The sequence below is a fragment of the Bombina bombina genome, chromosome 5, assembly GCF_027579735.1.
Source record: "Bombina bombina isolate aBomBom1 chromosome 5, aBomBom1.pri, whole genome shotgun sequence".
Lineage (NCBI taxonomy): Eukaryota > Metazoa > Chordata > Amphibia > Anura > Bombinatoridae > Bombina > Bombina bombina.
In genome coordinates this window covers 924,021,994-924,043,202 of record NC_069503.1, presented here as the reverse complement: position 1 = coordinate 924,043,202, position 21,209 = coordinate 924,021,994, and the positions used below count along the sequence as shown (strand labels likewise).

General features: G+C 38.5%; 1 protein-coding gene across 1 annotated transcript in view; it reads left to right on the top strand.

Annotated features, from left to right (window-relative positions):
• ARFGEF1 (ADP ribosylation factor guanine nucleotide exchange factor 1) overlaps positions 1-21,209 on the top strand; it is a 489,402-nt gene that overhangs the window by 407,044 nt on the left and 61,149 nt on the right. Inside the window, 5 exon segments of the mRNA XM_053715099.1 lie at positions 52-203; positions 3,012-3,184; positions 3,462-3,622; positions 4,103-4,233; positions 15,031-15,160. Of these exon segments, the coding sequence (XP_053571074.1) occupies positions 52-203; positions 3,012-3,184; positions 3,462-3,622; positions 4,103-4,233; positions 15,031-15,160 (747 nt within the window).

The following is a 21,209-nucleotide window of genomic DNA, read 5'->3' as shown; positions in this document are numbered from 1 at the left end:
TTTACCCACGGAATTTGTAGCCTACAAACCTTTTGTTTTCTGAATTTCTAGGTTGGTTGCAATCCCAATGAAGATGTTGCTATATTTGCCGTAGACTCTTTAAGGCAACTGTCAATGAAATTTTTAGAAAAGGGAGAACTTGCAAATTTCCGTTTCCAAAAGGACTTTTTAAGACCCTTTGAACACATTATGAAGAGAAATAGGTAAGTATGCAGCGGCAATGCTTCATGTACAAAAAATAATATATTAATTTAAAAGGCTGTTTTGTTTTAATATTTTTTTTTTAATTATAATTTAATGTATTATTATTATTATTATTCGAATATCTTAATACTTCTTATCCCAATAACAGAAAACATGTGAACAGTTTATACTAGAGAAATCACTGCAGTGTGGAATCTTAGACCTTGAACATGTGCCAGCAAGGGAAAAAATAACTATTTGAACTGACACCTTTTATTAAGTATACAGAAAGAGAAGTGCTTTACCAGGAACGAACAACAGCTCAGTAGCTTGTTCTATGGCGAGTTACCACCTAGGAGCAGCATATTTTAGCCCAATTGTTCTTTACACAGAGGAGAACTTTCCTGAAGTATATCAGTCTGATCTCGCCTAGTAAGGTCAGTGCATCGCCAAAATACCAAGGAACATGACAACCCCAGATGATTGTTTTGGCCTTTTTTGTGCCTCATCAGGGAGGTACAGTCATATTCTTCTAAGCACATTGGGCAAGGAGTCCATGTATCTACTGTTCTTCTCCCCAGAGCACTCTTTTGAGTTGTGCCCACCCCAAAACACATTTTCAGTTCCACTTTTCCTGGATCCACAAAATATATGGCACACAGTCTTAGTTCTGCTGTTTTTTCCAGGGGCCACAAAAACTTGCCCTAGCTGCTAGTTGGCCATCTTTGATCTATAAGGAATAGGATAAAAAACACTTGCTGCAGTACAGAATTTATTGTAGACTTAGTTTAATGTTTATTTTGTATTACTGTTCAGTGATATACGTGCACCTTGCTTCTTTGAATTAAAGGGACGTTAAACACTAAATACAAATCATGCACTCTCCTCTAATCATGGGTTCTGTCATTATGGAACTTAAGTTATACTGCGGGTATGAGTTACTGCACATGTGCAAACAGCTCAACACTGGAATGCAGTGAAAGCTAGGTTACAATATAGCAGCACCTTTGACTAGAGGGAGGCGGGGAATAACTTCAACACAATGCTTATAAAATGTATTTAGTGGGAAATGTCCCTTTAAAAGTCTGTACTTGTACTCTTAGTTAGGGGTTCCAACTCATTTTCATGTACATATTTTCTATATGCATAGAACACGAGTAGCTCATTAACTTTACCTTGATTGGCTAGATTTGTTTAATACCAGGCCAATGCACCCTTTATTCCCTTTTATTACCTGTAATGTGTCACATAAACCCAGGTTTAGACACATAGCCCCTTTCACCCCCCCCCCCCCAATATGCCACTGAGCTCATATCAAACAAAGGGCCTTTGATCCAAAATTATTGTAATTTTTAATTCATACCTCTATATGGTTAAAAAGACCACAGGAGGTTCAGTACTATGGGCAGCTGTCTTAACACTTCAAATGCAGTCTTGAAGATATTTTCCTTGAACCAGGCTCATACTGTCTATACTTTTTTAAATCTCGCAATATGATTTCATGCCCTAATCTGTGCTGATAATTTGTTGTAGATAAAGAAGTGCCAATACTGGTAGGCACATCATACACAACAGTTCACCAATTGTGGTTTTTATCATGATTAGGTTAGTAGAGACTAAATAACGAGAGGTGGAGAACAAGCATTGTGTAGGCCACACAAATCCCTATTGCCAGCCGTTTATAACAACATCCTTAAGACATGTTTAAAAAAAAATTATATTTTTGTCCCATTTACATTCATAGCAACATGCAGTATTATCAAGTACAAGGGAAACCAAGGTGAGAGAGATGTCAGTGATAGCCAGACAGTCTTAATGCAGTTTTGTGTTTCCTATTTACACTATTTATCAGTGTCTAGGTGTAAACATTAATAAATATAATAACAAATGTTTATTTGTGGTATAATTGACAGGTGACAGAATCAAATCTGTCTGTGTAGTTCCACATGTTAGAGGTTGGTTGTTATATAGAAGTAACGCTGCTAGTGGTCTAAATGGCTAAATATTAGCACATGACTGTGCTAGTATTTCTAATTATTATTATACTTACTGGACAATGCTTTATGCCATACCAAGAAGAAACACTATTCAGAATTTGGTTAGAATCCTTTCTGTATTATCTACACACAGTATTTACTGCACCTGTTTGCAGATAATGCTGATTTATTACTTAGATTGTAAGCTTTGTAGGCTTCAGGGCCCTGTAATCCTGTTGTGCGCTAACTGCTGACCAACCACATACCACCCTTGTACTTATTAAAAAGAAAGATGCATTTATTAAAATGTCTGTTTATATACAGTATTCAGTGTTCATGACCTTTGTAATGGGTGCACTACCCGGCTGATTTTACTGATTACCTGGCTAAAATGTTAGCCAATGTTAAGCTAAAATGAGCTGCTAATCAATCAAATGTTTCCATATTTATTGCACACATTATCATTAAATAAATGTATGTTAAAGTATACAGTTTTGTGCTTTGGATAGCAGAAAATGTTAAAATATTTTAAAGTAAGACACTGCTCCCACCCAACTTTTTTATAATGCTACACACCTGGCAACATTTTCTGTAGAGTCCTAATAAAAAAGCCTTACAATTTATTCTACAAAAACGGTGCACACAGACTACTAAGCATTACTGTACATGTAAGTTGTGGTAGTAAGTTCCACGTTTATCTTTCACCTTTTGCATTTGTGATAGCAGTTTAATGCTGTTAGTTATGCCCATAGTGATTGTCCTATATTTTATTTCATGAAAAATCTAATGAGCAAAGTACTTCTGCCCATATTTTCACCCTTTTAAAAACAATATTGTCTCTGTCTTATTAAGGTCCCCAACTATAAGAGACATGGTTGTGCGCTGCATTGCACAGATGGTGAATTCCCAAGCTGCAAACATTCGCTCAGGTTGGAAGAACATTTTTTCTGTTTTCCACTTGGCTGCATCAGACCAAGACGAAAGCATAGTGGAGCTTGCATTCCAGACCACTGGGCACATAGTCAGTGAGTATTTGGTGAACTGACGGCTACACTAGACTGGCTGAACATTTGTTATTTATGTGTATTGTGAATTCAGTCAAATAACAAATGTTTGTTGTTTGTGTTAAATAAAATATGTTTTTACTAGTTTTGTAGTTTTTTTTCATTGTTCCTTTATTAGTCATCACAAATGTATGTGTTTATATATTATAATACCATTATGGTTGGTAGGTTGTTTGTTTTTATGCACAGTCTTATTAGTTTATTACGCATGATGTTCACTGTATTTTCGATCTTGCAGCACTCGTGTTTGAAAAACACTTTCCTGCTACAATAGATTCCTTCCAGGATGCAGTAAAATGCTTATCTGAGTTTGCATGTAATGCAGCTTTCCCAGACACAAGCATGGAAGCTATTCGCCTTATTCGTCATTGTGCAAAATATGTTTCTGACAGACCTCAGGTAAATAGAAGAAATATTTTTATTAATTTTTTCAACTCAACCCTTATGTACATATTACATTAAAGGGACAGGCTACAACAGAATTTTTATTGTTTAAAAAGATAATCCCTTTATTAACTATTCCCCAGTTTTGCATAACCAAAAGTTATGTTAATATATTTTTTACCTCTGTGATAAACTTGTATCTAAGCCTTTGCAAACTGCTCCCTTATTTCAGTTCTTTTGACAGACTTGCATTTTAGTGCTGACTCCTAGGTAACTCTACGGATGTGAGCACAATGTTATCTATATAGCACACATGAACTAACACCCTCTAGTTATACTTTCAACTAAGAATACCAAGAGAACAAAGCAAAATTGATCATAAAAGTAAATTGGAAAGTTGTTTAAAATGGCATGCCTTATCTGAATCATGAAACTTTATTTTTGACTAGACTGTCCCTTTAAAGACATAATTTAAATGTGTGTCATTTTCTCTAGGCTTTTAAGGAGTACACAAGTGATGATATAAATGTAGCTCCTGAAGACCGTGTCTGGGTGAGAGGATGGTTCCCTATTCTGTTTGAGTTGTCCTGCATCATCAACAGATGCAAATTAGATGTAAGAACCAGGTAACAATCAGTATTTGCAATTCAAGTTTTTAAAGCTATTTCTAATGTGTGAATATTTGCAATTGTAGTTTTGGCATCAAAACTTAACACTTGAAGTTTTAGCTCTTCAATTTTGCTTTTAAAAGAATATATCTGCTGTTTATTAAACATATTAACTCTGTTACTGTCACAGTTTTGTGTAATATATGCTGGAGCGATGTAGACCAAGAGTAGCAAAGATCTGGAAACTTCAATTTGAAATGGAAAAAAAAAAGTATAAACAAAACTGTCTATACAAATTTGATGTTTTGGAATGAGCTTTTTTTTTTCCATAAAAAAGTAAACACTATCGGCTAGATTACGAGTTGTGCGTTAGGCTTAAAAAGCAGCGTTAAGAGGTCCTAACGCTGCTTTTTAACGCCCGCTGGTATTATGAGTCTTGCAGGTACAGGTGTATCGCTCACTTTTTTGGCCAGACTTGGAAATACCGCAAATCCACTTACGTAAATTGCGTATCTTCTTTTTTCAATGGAACTTGCATAGCGCCGGTATTACGAGTCTGCCAAAAAGAACACCCATAAACTACCTATTAACCCCTAAACCGAGGCCCTCCCGCATCGCAAATACTAAAAAAAAAAAAATAATAATAATCTGCCGAACCGGACATCGCCGCCAGTATAATAAATATATTAACCCCTAAACCGCCACAATCCTACCTCGCAAACATTAGTTAAATATTAATAACCCCTAATCTGCCGTCCCTAACATCGCCGACACCTACTTACATTTATTAAGCCCTAATCTGCCACCCCCAACGTCACCGCCACTATACTAAAGTTATTAACCCCTAACCCTAACACCCCCTAACTTAAATATAATTTAAATAAATCTAAATAAATTTCCTAAATACTTACCTATAAAATAAACCCTAAGCTAGCTACAATATAACTAATAGTTACATTGTATCTAGCTTAGGGTTTATTTTTATTTTACAGGCAAGTTTGTATTTATTTTAACTAGGTAGAATAGTTACTAAATAGTTATTAACTATTTACTAACTACCTAGCTAAAATAAATACAAAAGTACCTGTAAAATAAAACCTAAGTTACAATTACACCTAACACTACGCTATAATTAAATAAATTCCCTAAATTAAATACAATTAAATTAAATTTAAATAAAATTATCTTAAGTACAAAAAAAACAAACACTAAATTACAGAAAAATAATAAACAAATTTCATATATTTAAACTAATTACACCTAATCTAATACCCCTAACAAAATAAAAAAGCCCCCACAAAATAAAAAAAAAACCCTACCCTACACTAAATTACAAGTAGCCCTTAAAAGGGCCTTTTGCGGGGCATTGCGCCAAAGTAATCAGCTCTTTTACCTGTAAAAACAATTACAAATCCCCCTCAACATTAAAACCCACCACCCACACAACCAACCCTACTCTAAAACCCACCCAATACCCCCTTAAAAAAACCTAACACTAACCCCTTGAAAATCACCTTACCAGGAGAAGTCTTCATCCAACCGGGCCGAAGTCCTCAACGAAGCCGGGAGAAGTCTTCATCCAAGCCGGGCGAAGTGGTCCTCCAGATGGCTAGAAGTCTTCACCCAGATGGCAACTTCTATCTTCATCCATCCGGCGCGGAGCGGGTCCATCTTCAAGACATCCGACGCGGAGCATCTTCTTCATCCGACGGCTCTTCTGAAATGAAGGTTCCTTTAAAAGACGTCATCCAAGATGGCGTCCCTTCAATTCCGATTGGCTGATAGAATTCTATCAGCCAATCGGAATTAAGGTAGAAAAAATCCTATTGGCTGATGCAATCAGCCAATAGGATTGAGCTGACATTCTATTGGCTGATTGGATCAGCCAATAGGATTTTTTCTACCTTAATTCTATCAGCCAATCGGAATTGAAGGGACGCCATCTTGGATGACGTCATTTAAAGGAACCTTCATTCCAGAAGAGCCGTCGGAGGAAGAGGATGCTCCACGTCGGATGTCTTGAAGATGGACCCGCTCCGCGCCGGAAGGATGAAGATAGAAGATGGCGTCTGGATGAAGACTTCTGCCCGTCTGGAGGACCACTTCGCCCGGCTTGGATGAAGATTTCTCCCAGCTTCGTTGAGGACTTTTGCCCGGTTGGATGAAGACTTCTCCCGGTAAGGTGATCTTCAAGGGGTTAGTGTTAGGTTTTTTTAAGGGGGTATTGGGTGGGTTTTAGAGTAGGGTTGGTTGTGTGGGTGGTGGGTTTTAATGTTGGGGGGGGATTTGTAATTTTTTTTTACTGGTAAAAGAGCTGATTACTTTGGGGCAATGCCCCGCAAAAGGCCCTTTTAAGGGCTATTTGTAATTTAGTGTAGGGTAGGGCTTTTTTATTTTGTTAGGGGGATTAGATTAGGTGTAATTAGTTTAAAAATCTTGTAATTTGTTTATTATTTTCTGTAATTTAGTGTTTTTTTGTGCTTTAGATAATTGTATTTAATTGTATTTAATTTAGGGAATTAATTTAATTATAGTGTAGTGTTGGGTGTAATTGTAACTTAGGTTAGGTTTTATTTTACAGGTGCTTTTGTATTTATTTTAGCTAGGTAGTTAGTAAATCGTTAATAACTATTCTACCTAGTTAAAATAAATACAAACTTGCCTGTAAAATAAAAATAAACCCTAAGCTAGATACAATGTAACTATTATTTATATTGTAGCTAGTTTATGGTTTATTTTGCAGTAAATTATTTAGTTTTAAATAGGAATTATTTAGTTAATGAGAGGAATTTTTATTTCGATTTCTTTTAATTATATTTAAGTTAGGGGCTGTTAGGTTTAGGGTTAGACTTAGGTTTAGGGGTTAATAACTTTAATATAGTGGTGGCGGCGACGTTGGGGGCGGCAGATTAGGGGTTAATGAATGTAGGTAGGTAACGGCAATGTTAGGGCCGGCAGATTAGGGGTTAATAATATTTAACTAATGTTTGCGAGGCGGGGGTGCGGCGGTTTAGGGGTTAATATGTTTATTATAGTGGCGGCGAAGCTGGGGGCGGCAGATTAGGGGTTAATAAGTGTAGGTAGGTTTCGGCGACATTGGGGGCGGCAGATTAGGGGTTAATAAATATAATGTAGGGTTCGGCGATGTTGGGGGCAGCAGATTAGAGGTTCATAAGTATAATGTAGGTGGCGGCGGTGTCCGGAGCGGCAGATTAGGGGTTAATAATTATAATGTAGGTGTCGGCGATGTCGGGGCGGAAGATTAGGGGTTAATAAGTGTAAGATTAGGGGTGTTTAGACTTGGGGTTCATGTTAGGGTGTTAGGTGTAGACATAAAATGTGTTTCCCCATAGAAATCAATGGGGCTGCGTTAAGGAGTTTTACGCTGCTTTTTTGCAGGTGTTAGACTTTTTTACAGCTGACTCTCCCCGTTGATTGCTATGGGGAAATCGTGCACGAGCACGTTACACCAGCTCACCGCTAACGTAAGCAGCGTTGGTATTGGAGTGCAGTATTGAGCAAAATTTTGCTCAACGCTCACTTCTTGTCTGGTTTGTAAAAATTCGTAATACCAGCGCTATCTGTAAGTGAGCGGTGAGCATAAACTGCTCGTTAACACCGCACAGCCTCTAACGCAAAACTCGTAATCTAGGTGTATATTTTTAATTTACAGTTGTCTGAATACCAGTTTGTGAAAATTAGCTGATTACATAATGTCTTGTAAAAAACGTTGTACCTGCTTCCATGGAGACATAGCAGTAACTGTCTAGATCAGATTGCTTGTTGTAACAGAAACTGGAATGTATGTCATATGTGCCTGATTTATTCAGCACAATTCCATTTGCTGAAACCTTACTATATAGAAGATATCCAAATTCTGCAGAAATTATAAAGATTCATCTCAAATTCTCAAATCAATCTTTAAGTAATTGTATCTGTGAAATACTAGATTATCATAATCTCAGTTTGTTTAGTGATATTTTATTATGAACCTTTATTTGCAAAGCGCCAAGTTTGACCGCCAAAAGATGCATATTTGTTTATTCAATTACAGTTTTGCACAATCCATATTTCTTTTTGTGAGAAAGCAGAATTCGTAGTAGGTAATGCAATAATCCAACCATTATATATATATATATTAGAAGAAACCTCTGGCACTCTCTGGTCTTGGGAATGTGCTTTAATTGCACTACAAACGTTACATTTCAGGGATTTCCCCCCTTTATAAGACAAGTCTGATGAAGGGTGAGATCCCCAAAATGTCACATGTTTTTAATGCAAAAAAAGCACATTCACAAGACCAGAGAGCGCCAGCCATTTCTTCTTCTATTTGTGTTTCCTGCTCGCACTCTGGCAGACGTTGGAAAGGTGAGAGTATACATATTTTTATATATACTGTATATATATATATATATATATATATATATATCAGTATAGTGTGCTTAAGCAATACTATAAGCAGTACTAGTTAAAGTGATGGCAAACAAAGCATACATTAAAAAAGTCTAATTAAATCCTTGTTGAAAGAATTGATACCTTTACTTTATTGTAACATTGTGTCTGAATGAAGGGTACAATAAAGTAAAGGTACCTATATACATTTTTTTCAACAAGGATTTTAAATGTCTTTTCAATGTATGCTTTGTTTACCAACACTTTAAGGCACTTCTATGCGTTGACTACAGATAACTGAATAAGCGTGCTTATTATATATATATATATATATATATATATATATATATGTGTGTGTATATATATATATATTGCATATAATATATATGTGTGTGTATGACTGCCTATCTGAATCATTATGGGAAAAGTTGGCATCTGTGTATGTAAGCTCTCATTCAAAGATATTTTTTTACACAATATTTCTCCAACATAGGTGTGTCCGGTCCACGGCGTCATCCTTACTTGTGGGATATTCTCTTCCCCAACAGGAAATGGCAAAGAGTCCCAGCAAAGCTGGTCACATGATCCCTCCTAGGCTCCGCCCACCCCAGTCATTCTCTTTGCCGTTGCACAGGCAACATCTCCACGGAGATGGTTAAGAGTTTTTTGGTGTTTAAATGTAGTTTTTATTCTTCAATCATGTGTTTGTTATTTTAAAATAGTGCTGGTATGTACTATTTACTCTGAAACAGAAAAAAGATGAAGATTTCTGTTTGTAAGAGGAAGATGATTTTAGCAGAAGTTACTAAAATCGATTGCTGTTTTCCACACAGGACTGTTGAGATGAAGTAACTTCAGTTGGGGGAAACAGTTGGCAGACTTTTCTGCTTAAGGTATGACTGGCCATATTTCTAACAAGACTATGTAATGCTGGAAGGCTGTCATTTCCCCTTATGGGGACCGGTAAGCCATTTTCTTAGTTAAATAAAAGAATAAAGGGCTTCATAAGGGCTTAAAAAACTGGTAGACATTTTTCTGGGCTAAAACGATTGCTTTGCTAGGCATATTTTGCAGATTCTAACTGTTAATGGTTATTATAATCTTGGGGATTGTTTAGAAAAACGGCAGGCACTGTGTTGGACACCTTTTTCAGATGGGGGCCTTTTCTAGTTATAGACAGAGCCTCATTTTCGCGCCACTAATGCGCAGTTGTTTTTGGAGAGCAAGGCATGCAGATGCATGTGTGAGGAGCTAAGAATCACTGAAAAAGCTTATAGAAGGCATCATTTGGTATCGTATTCCCCTCTGGGCTTGGTTGGGTCTCAGCAAAGCATATAGCTGGGACTGTATAGGGGTTAAATGCTAAAGCTCTGAAATTTGGTGTGCAATACTTTTAAGGCTTTAAGACACTGTGGTGAAATTTTGGTGAATTTTGAACAATTCCTTCATACTTTTTCACATATTCAGTAATAACGTGTTTTCAGTTTGAAATTTAAAGTGACAGTAACGGTTTTATTTTAAAACGTTTTTTGTGCTTTGTTGACAAGTTTAAGCCTGTTTAACATGTCTGTACCATCAGATAAGCTATGTTCTATATGTATGAAAGCCAAGGTGTCTCCCCATTTAAATTTATGTGATAATTGTGCCATAGTGTCCAAACAAAGTAGGGACAGCAATGCCACAGATAATGATATTGCCCAAGATGATTCCTCAAATGAGGGGAGTAAACATGATACTACATCATCCCCTTCTGTGTCTACACCAGTTTTGCCCACACAAGAGGCCCCTAGTACATCTAGTGCGCCAATTCTTATTACCATGCAACAATTAACGGCTGTAATGGATAACTCTATAGCAAACATTTTATCCAAAATGCCTACTTATCAGAGAAAGCGCGATTGCTCTGTTTTAAACACTGAAGAGCAAGAGGACGCTGATGATAACTGTTCTGACATACCCTCACACCAATCTGAAGGGGCCATGAGGGAGGTTTTGTCTGAGGGAGAAATTTCAGATTCAGGAAAAATTTCTCAACAAGCTGAACCTGATGTTGTGACATTTAAATTTAAATTAGAACATCTCCGCGCACTGCTTAAGGAGGTATTATCTACTCTGGATGATTGTGACAATTTGGTCATTCTAGAGAAATTATGTAAGATGGACAAGTTCCTAGAGGTTCCGGTGCCCCCCGACGCTTTTCCTATACCCAAGCGGGTGGCGGACATAGTAAATAAAGAGTGGGAAAGGCCCGGCATACCTTTTGTCCCCCCCCCTATATTTAAGAAATTATTTCCTATAGTCGACCCCAGAAAGGACTTATGGCAGACAGTCCCCAAGGTCGAGGGGGCGGTTTCTACTCTAAACAAACGCACTACTATTCCTATCGAAGATAGTTGTGCTTTCAAAGATCCTATGGATAAAAAATTAGAGGGTTTGCTTAAAAAGATTTTTGTTCAGCAAGGTTACCTTCTACAACCAATTTCATGCATTGTTCCTGTCACTACGGCAGCGTGTTTCTGGTTCGAGGAACTAGAAAAGTCGCTCAATAAAGAATCTTCGTATGAGGAGGTTATGGACAGAGTTCAAGCACTTAAATTGGCTAACTCTTTTATTTTAGATGCCGCTTTGCAATTAGCTAGATTAGCGGCGAAAAATTCAGGGTTTGCTATCGTGGCGCGCAGAGCGCTTTGGCTAAAGTCTTGGTCAGCGGATGTGTCTTCCAAGACAAAATTGCTTAACATCCCTTTCAAGGGTAAAACATTATTTGGACCGGATTTGAAAGAGATTATTTCAGACATCACTGGGGGAAAGGGCCACGCCCTCCCACAGGATAGGTCTTTTAAGGCTAAAAATAAGCCTAATTTTCGTCCCTTTCGCAGAAACGGACCAGCCTCTAATTCTACATCCTCTAAGCAAGAGGGTAATTCTTCACAACCCAAACCAGCCTGGAGACCAATGCAAGGCTGGAACAAGGGTAAGCAGGCCAAGAAGCCTACCACTGCTACCAAAACAGCATGAAGGGATGGCCCCCGATCCGGGACCGGATCTGGTGGGGGGCAGACTTTCTCTCTTTGCTCAGGCTTGGGCAAGAGATGTTCAGGATCCTTGGGCGCTAGAAATAGTTTCCCAAGGTTATCTCCTGGAATTCAAGGAACTACCCCCAAGGGGAAGGTTCCACAGGTCTCAATTATCTTCAAACCAAATAAAAAGACAGGCATTCTTACATTGTGTAGAAGACCTGTTAAAGATGGGAGTGATTCATCCAGTTCCAATAAGAGAACAAGGGATGGGTTTTTATTCCAACCTGTTCATAGTTCCCAAAAAAGAGGGAACATTCAGACCAATTTTGGATCTCAAGATCCTAAACAAATTTCTCAAGGTTCCATCGTTCAAAATGGAAACTATTCGAACGATCCTACCTACTATCCAGGAAAATCAATTTATGACTACCGTGGATTTAAAGGATGCGTACCTACATATTCCTATCCACAAGGAACATCATCAGTTCCTAAGGTTCGCTTTTCTGGACAAGCATTACCAGTTTGTGGCACTTCCATTCAGATTAGCCACTGCTCCAAGGATTTTCACAAAGGTACTAGGGTCCCTTCTAGCGGTTCTAAGACCAAGGGGCATTGCAGTAGTACCTTACTTGGACGACATCCTGATTCAAGCGTCGTCTCTGTCAAAAGCAAAGGCTCATACGGACATCGTCCTAGCCTTTCTCAGATCTCACGGATGGAAAGTGAACAAAGAAAAAAGTTCTCTGTCCCCGTCAACAAGAGTTCCCTTCTTGGGAACAATAATAGATTCCTTAGAAATGAGGATTTTTCTGACAGAGGTCAGAAAATCAAAAATTCTAAGCTCTTGTCAAGTACTTCATTCTGTTCTTCGTCCTTCCATAGCGCAGTGCATGGAAGTAATAGGATTGATGGTTGCAGCAATGGACATAGTTCCTTTTGCACAAATTCATCTAAGACCATTACAACTGTGCATGCTCAGACAGTGGAATGGGGATTATACAGACTTGTCTCCAACGATTCAAGTAGATCAAAAGACCAGAGATTCACTCCGTTGGTGGCTGACCCTGGACAATCTGTCACAGGGAATGAGCTTCCGCAGACCAGAGTGGGTCATTGTCACGACCGACGCCAGCCTGGTGGGCTGGGGTGCGGTCTGGGAACCCCTGAAAGCTCAGGGTCTATGGTCTCGGGAAGAATCTCTTCTCCCGATAAACATTCTGGAACTGAGAGCAATATTCAATGCTCTCAAAGCTTGGCCTCAACTAGCAAAGGCCAAATTCATAAGGTTTCAATCAGACAACATGACGACTGTTGCATATATCAATCATCAGGGGGGAACAAGGAGTTCCCTGGCGATGAAAGAAGTGACCAAAATAATTCAATGGGCGGAGGATCACTCCTGCCACTTGTCTGCAATCCACATCCCAGGAGTGGACAATTGGGAAGCGGATTTTCTGAGTCGTCAGACATTTCATCCGGGGGAGTGGGAACTCCATCCGGAAATCTTTGCCCAAATAACTCAATTATGGGGCATTCCAGACATGGATCTGATGGCGTCTCGTCAGAACTTCAAGGTTCCTTGCTACGGGTCCAGATCCAGGGATCCCAAGGCGACTCTAGTAGATGCACTAGTAGCACCTTGGACCTTCAACCTAGCTTATGTATTCCCACCGTTTCCTCTCATTCCCAGGCTGGTAGCCAGGATCAATCAGGAGAGGGCTTCGGTGATCTTGATAGCTCCTGCGTGGCCACGCAGGACTTGGTATGCAGACCTGGTGAATATGTCATCGGCTCCACCATGGAAGCTACCTTTGAGACAGGACCTTCTTGTTCAAGGTCCATTCGAACATCCGAATCTGGTTTCCCTCCAACTGACGGCTTGGAGATTGAACGCTTGATTTTATCAAAGCGTGGGTTTTCAGATTCTGTAATAGATACTCTGATTCAGGCTAGAAAGCCTGTAACTAGAAAAATTTACCATAAAATATGGAAAAAATATATCTGTTGGTGTGAATCTTCCCATGGAACAAGATAAAAATTCCTAAGATTCTATCCTTTCTACAAGAAGGTTTGGAGAAAGGATTATCTGCAAGTTCTCTGAAGGGACAGATCTCTGCTTTATCTGTTTTACTTCACAAAAGGCTGGCAGCTGTGCCAGATGTTCAAGCATTTGTTCAGGCTCTGGTTAGAATCAAGCCTGTTTACAGACCTTTGACTCCTCCCTGGAGTCTAAATCTAGTTCTTTCAGTTCTTCAAGGGGTTCCGTTTGAACCCTTACATTCCGTAGATATTAAGTTATTATCGTGGAAAGTTTTGTTTTTGGTTGCAATTTCTTCTGCTAGAAGAGTTTCAGAGTTATCTGCTCTGCAGTGTTCTCCGCCCTATCTGGTGTTCCATGCAGATAAGGTGGTTTTGCGTACTAAGCCTGGTTTTCTTCCGAAAGTTGTTTCCAACAAAAATATTAACCAGGAGATAGTTGTACCTTCTTTGTGTCCGAATCCAGTTTCAAAGAAGGAACGTTTGTTACACAATTTGGACGTAGTCCGTGCTCTAAAATTTTATTTAGAGGCTACTAAAGATTTCAGACAAACATCTTCCTTGTTTGTTGTTTATTCTGGTAAAAGGAGAGGTCAAAAAACGACTTCTACCTCGCTTTCCTTTTGGCTTAAAAGCATTATCCGATTGGCTTATGAGACTGCCGGACGGCAGCCTCCTGAAAGAATCACAGCTCACTCCACTAGGGCTGTGGCTTCCACATGGGCCTTCAAGAACGAGGCTTCTGTTGACCAGATATGTAAGGCAGCGACTTGGTCTTCACTGCACACTTTTGCCAAATTTTACAAATTTGATACTTTTGCTTCTTCGGAGGCTATTTTTGGGAGAGAGGTTTTACAAGCTGTGGTGCCTTCCGTTTAGGTGACCTGATTTGCTCCCTCCCTTCATCCGTGTCCTAAAGCTTTGGTATTGGTTCCCACAAGTAAGGATGACGCCGTGGACCGGACACACCTATGTTGGAGAAAACAGAATTTATGCTTACCTGATAAATTACTTTCTCCAACGGTGTGTCCGGTCCACGGCCCGCCCTGGTTTTTTTAATCAGGTCTGATGAATTATTTTCTCTAACTACAGTCACCACAGTATCATATGATTTCTCCTATATATATTTCCTCCTGTCCGTCGGTCGAATGACTGGGGTGGGCGGAGCCTAGGAGGGATCATGTGACCAGCTTTGCTGGGACTCTTTGCCATTTCCTGTTGGGGAAGAGAATATCCCACAAGTAAGGATGACGCCGTGGACCGGACACACCGTTGGAGAAAGTAATTTATCAGGTAAGCATAAATTCTGTTTTTTTGATGTCAGTTAATATTTGTATTCATTTTTTGTTTTTGTTTATTCTTATAGAGGTCTGACTGTAATGTTTGAAGTAATGAAAACATATGGCCATACATTTGAGAAACACTGGTGGCAGGATTTGTTCAGAATTGTCTTCAGGATATTTGATAACATGAAACTTCCAGAGCAACAGACTGAGGTAAAGTAATAAAAGTGCAAAAAATATCACAGAAAACAATAAATGATAATAAATGTGATAATACAAAGGATTATATATCCAATATGGTAGTATTCAAGTAAAATTATGCATTGTGATTCTTCGTTTCTCATAAAAAACATAGATCATAGAGTGGTTCTGAAGTGATTACCAGTTAAATATGCACGTGCCAATAGCACAGATTGCTCAGTTAGTGACACACGCCTGTGTTTATAATGTACAGGCAATCAGTATTCCCAGTATAAATAAAAAATGTATATTTATTTAAAATCACATAAAAATATAAATATTTCTCAATACATGGATGGCAATAGATTGTGTTACCGTAAAAGAGGGCAAAATAAAGTATAGAGAAGTTGTTTTTTACTACATATTATTAAACAAGTTATATTAGTCTTATAGGCCTAGATTTAGAGTTTGGCGTTAGCCGTGAAAACCAGCGTTGGAGGCTCCTAACGCTGGTTTTAGGCTACCGCCGGTATTTGGAGTCACTCAAAATAGGGTCTAACGCTCACTTTCCAGCCGCGACTTTTCCATACCGCAGATCCCCTTACGTAAATTGCGTATCCTATCTTTTAAATGGGATTTTTCTAACTCCGGTATTTAGAGTTGTTTCTGAAGTGAGCGTTAGACATCTAACGACAAAACTCCAGCCGCAGGAAAAAAGTCAGTAGTTAAGAGCTTTCTGGGCTAACGCCGGTTTATAAAGCTCTTAACTACTGTGCTCTAAAGTACACTAACACCCATAAACTACCTATGTACCCCTAAACCGAGGTCCCCCCACATCGCGACACTCGGAAAAAATTTTTTAACCCCTAATCTGCCGACCGCCACCTACGTTATCCTTATGTACCCCTAATCTGCTGCCCCTAACACCGCCGACCCCTGTATTATATTTATTAACCCCTAATCTGCCCCCCTCAACGTCGCCTCCACCTGCCTACACTTATTAACCCCTAATCTGCCGACCGCAAAGCGCCGCCACCTACGTTATCCTTATGTACCCCTAATCTGCTGCCCTAACATCGCCGACCCCTATATTATATTTATTAACCCCTAATCTGCCCCCCACAACGTCGCCTCCACCTGCCTACACTTATTAACCCCTAATCTGCCGACCAGACCTGAGCGCTACTATAATAAAGTTATTAACCCCTAATCCGCCTCACTAACCCTATCATAAATAGTATTAACCCCTAATCTGCCCTCCCTAACATCGCCGACACCTAACTTCAATTATTAACCCCTAATCTGCCGACCGAATCTCGCCGCTATTCTAATAAATGTATTAACCCCTAAAGCTAAGTCTAACCCTAATACTAACACCCCCCTAAATTAAATATAATTTAAATCTAACTAAATTAATTAACTCTTATTAAATAAATTATTCCAATTTAAAGCTAAATACTTACCTGTAAAATAAATCCTAATATAGCTACAATATAAATTATAATTATATTATAGCTATTTTAGGATTTATATTTATTTTACAGGTAACTTTGTATTTATTTTAACCAGGTACAATAGCTATTAAATAGTTAAGAACTATTTAATAGCTAAAATAGTTAAAATAATTACAAATTTACCTGTAAAAGAAATCCTAACCTAAGTTACAAATAAACCTAACACTAGACTATCAATAAATTAATTAAATAAACTACCTACAATTAACCTAACACTACACTATCAATAAATTAATTAAATACAATTAAATAAACTAGCTAAAGTACAAAAAATAAAAAAGAACTGTTACAAAAAAAAAAATATATATTTACAAACATAAGAAAAATATTACAACAATTTTAAACTAATTACACCTACTCTAAGCCCCCTAATAAAATAACAAAGCCCCCCAAAATAAAAAAAATGCCCTACCCTATTCTAAATTACTAAAGTTCAAAGCTCTTTTACCTTACCAGCCCTTTGCGGGGCATGCCCCAAGAAATTCAGCTCTTTTGCCTGTAAAAAAAAAACATACAATACCCCCCCCAACATTACAACCCACCACCCACATACCCCTAATCTAACCCAAACCCCCTTTAAATAAACCAAACACTAAGCCCCTGAAGATCATCCTACCTTGTCTTCACCATACCAGGTTCACCGATCGGTCCAGAAGAGCTCCTCCGATGTCCTGATCCAAGCCCAAGCGGGGGGCTGAAGAGGTCCATGATCCGGCTGAAGTCTTCATCCAAGCGGGCCAGAAGAGGTCTTCCATCCGATTGAAGTCTTCATCCAAGCGGCATCCATCCGGAGCGAAGCGGCAGCATCCTGAAGACCTCCACCGCGGAACATCCATCCTGGCTGACGACTGAACGACGAATGACGGTTCCTTTAAATGACGTCATCCAAGATGGCGTCCCTCGAATTCCGATTGGCTGATAGGATTCTATCAGCCAATCGGAATTAAGGTCGGAATTCTCTGATTGGCTGATGGAATCAGCCAATCAGAATCAAGTTCAATCCGATTGGCTGATCCGATCAGCCAATCAGATTGAGCTCGCATTCTATTGGCTGATCGGAACAGCCAATAGAATGCGAGCTCAATCTGATTGGCTGATCGGATCAGCCAATCGGATTGAACTTGATTCTGATTGGCTGATTCCATCAGCCAATCAGAATATTCCTACCTTAATTCCGATTGGCTGATAGAATCCTATCAGCCAATCGGAATTCGAGGGACGCCATCTTGGATGACGTCATTTAAAGGAACCGTCATTCGTCGTTCAGTCGTCGGCCAGGATGGATGTTCCGCGGTGGAGGTCTTCAGGATGCTGCCGCTTCGCTCCGGATGGATGCCGCTTGGATGAAGACTTCAATCAGGTGGAAGACCTTCTGGCCCGCTTGGATGAAGACTTCAGCCGGATCATGGACCTCTTCAGCCCCCCGCTTGGGCTTGGATCAGGACATCGGAGGAGCTCTTCTGGACCGATCGGTGAACCTGGTATGGTGAAGACAAGGTAGGATGATCTTCAGGGGCTTAGTGTTAGGTTTATTTAAGGGGGGGTTTGGGTTAGATTAGGGGAATGTGGGTGGTGGGTTGTAATGTTGGGGGGGGTATTGTATGTTTTTTTTTACAGGCAAAAGAGCTGAATTTCTTGGGGCATGCCCCGCAAAGGGCCCTGTTCAGGGCTGGTAAGGTTTGTAAATATTTTTTTATTTTTTGTAACTTAGTTCTTTTTTATTTTTTGTACTTTAGCTAGTTTATTTAATTGTATTTATTTGTAGCAATTGTATTTAATTAATTTATTGATAGTGTAGTGTTAGGTTAATTGTAGGTAATTGTAGGTAGTTTATTTAATTAATTTATTGATAGTCTAGTGTTAGGTTTATTTGTAACTTAGGTTAGGATTTCTTTTACAGGTAAATTTGTAATTATTTTAACTATTTTAGCTATTAAATAGTTCTTAACTATTTAATAGCTATTGTACCTGGTTAAAATAAATACAAAGTTACCTGTAAAATAAATATAAATCCTAAAATAGCTGTAATATAATTATAATTTATATTGTAGCTATATTAGGATTTATTTTACAGGTAAGTATTTAGCTTTAAATAGGAATAATTTATTTAATAAGAGATAATTAATTTCGTTAGATTTAAATTATATTTAACTTAGGGGGGTGTTAGTATTAGGGTTAGACTTAGCTTTAGGGGTTAATACATTTATTAGAATAGCGGCGAGATTCGGTCGGCAGATTAGGGGTTAATAATTGAAGTTAGGTGTCGGCGATGTTAGGGAGGGCAGATTAGGGGTTAATACTATTTCTTTCATGTAATTAGCAAGAGTCCATGAGCTAGTGACGTATGAGATATACATTCCTACCAGGAGGGGCAAAGTTTCCCAAACCTCAAAATGCCTATAAATACACCCCTCACCACACCCACAATTCAGTTTTACAAACTTTGCCTCCTATGGAGGTGGTGAAGTAAGTTTGTGCTAGATTCTACGTTGATATGCGCTCCGCAGCAAGTTGGAGCCCGGTTTTCCTCTCAGCGTGCAGTGAATGTCAGAGGGATGTGAGGAGAGTATTGCCTATTTGAATGCAGTGATCTCCTTCTACGGGGTCTATTTCATAGGTTCTCTGTTCTCGGTCGTAGAGATTCATCTCTTACCTCCCTTTTCAGATCGACGATATACTCTTATATATACCATTACCTCTGCTGATTCTCGTTTCAGTACTGGTTTGGCTTTCTACAAACATGTAGATGAGTGTCCTGGGGTAAGTAAATCTTATTTTCTGTGACACTCTAAGCTATGGTTGGGCACTTTGTTTATAAAGTTCTAAATATATGTATTCAAACATTTATTTGCCTTGACTCAGAATGTTCAACATTCCTTATTTTCAGACAGTCAGTTTCATATTTGGGATAATGCATTTGACTTAATCATTTTTTCTTACCTTCAAAAATTTGACTCTTTTTTTTCCCTGTGGGCTGTTAGGCTCGCGGGGGCTGAAAATGCTTCATTTTATTGCGCCATTCTTGGCGCAGACTTTTTTGGCGCAAAAAATCTTTCCGTTTCCGGCGTCATACGTGTCGCCGGAAGTTGCGTCATTTTTTTGACGTTATTTTGCGCCAAAAATGTCGGCGTTCTGGAAGTGGCGTCATTTTTGGCGCCAAAAGCATTTAGGCGCCAAATAATGTGGGCGTCTTATTTGGCGCTAAAAAAATATGGGCGTCGCTTTTGTCTCCACATTATTTAAGTCTCATTTTTCATTGCTTCTGGTTGCTAGAAGCTTGTTCTTTGGCATTTTTTTCCCATTCCTGAAACTGTCATTTAAGGAATTTGATCAATTTTGCTTTATATGTTGTTTTTTCTCTTACATATTGCAAGATGTCTCACGTTGCATCTGAGTCAGAAGATACTTCAGGAAAATCGCTGTCTAGTGCTGGACCTACCAAAGCTAAGTGTATCTGCTGTAAACTTTTGGTAGCTATTCCTCCGGCTGTTGTTTGTATTAATTGTCATGACAAACTTGTTAATGCAGATAATATTTCCTTTAGTAAAGTACCATTGCCTGTTGCAGTTCCTTCAACATCTAAGGTGCAGAATGTTCCTGATAACATAAGAGATTTTGTTTCTGAATCCATCAAGAAGGCTATGTCTGTTATTTCTCCTTCTAGTAAACGTAAAAAATCTTTTAAAACTTCTCTCCCTACAGATGAATTTTTAAATGAACATCATCATTCTGATTCTGATGATTCTTCTGGTTCAGAGGATTCTGTCTCAGAGATTGATGCTGATAAATCTTCATATTTATTTAAAATGGAATTTATTCGTTCTTTACTTAAAGAAGTACTAATTGCTTTAGAAATAGAGGATTCTGGTCCTCTTGATACTAATTCTAAACGTTTAGATAAGGTATTTAAATCTCCTGTGGTTATTCCAGAAGTTTTTCCTGTTCCTAATGCTATTTCTGAAGTAATTTCCAAAGAATGGGATAAATTGGGTAATTCATTTACTCCTTCTAAACGTTTTAAGCAATTATATCCTGTGCCGTCTGACAGATTAGAATTTTGGGACAAAATCCCTAGAGTTGATGGGGCTATTTCTACCCTTGCTAAACGTACTACTATTCCTACGTCAGATGGTACTTCGTTTAAGGATCCTTTAGATAGGAAAATTGAATCCTTTCTAAGAAAAGCTTATCTGTATTCAGGTAATCTTCTTAGACCTGCTATATCATTGGCTGATGTTGCTGCAGCTTCAACTTTTTGGTTGGAAACTTTAGCGCAACAAGTAACAGATCATGATTCTCATAATATTATTATTCTTCTTCAGCATGCTAATAATTTTATCTGTGATGCCATTTTTGATATTATTAGAGTTGATGTCAGGTTTATGTCTCTAGCTATTTTAGCTAGAAGAGCTTTATGGCTTAATACTTGGAATGCTGATATGGCTTCTAAATCAACTCTACTTTCCATTTCTTTCCAGGGTAACAAATTATTTGGTTCTCAGTTGGATTCTATTATCTCAACTGTTACTGGTGGGAAAGGAACTTTTTTACCACAGGATAAAAAATCT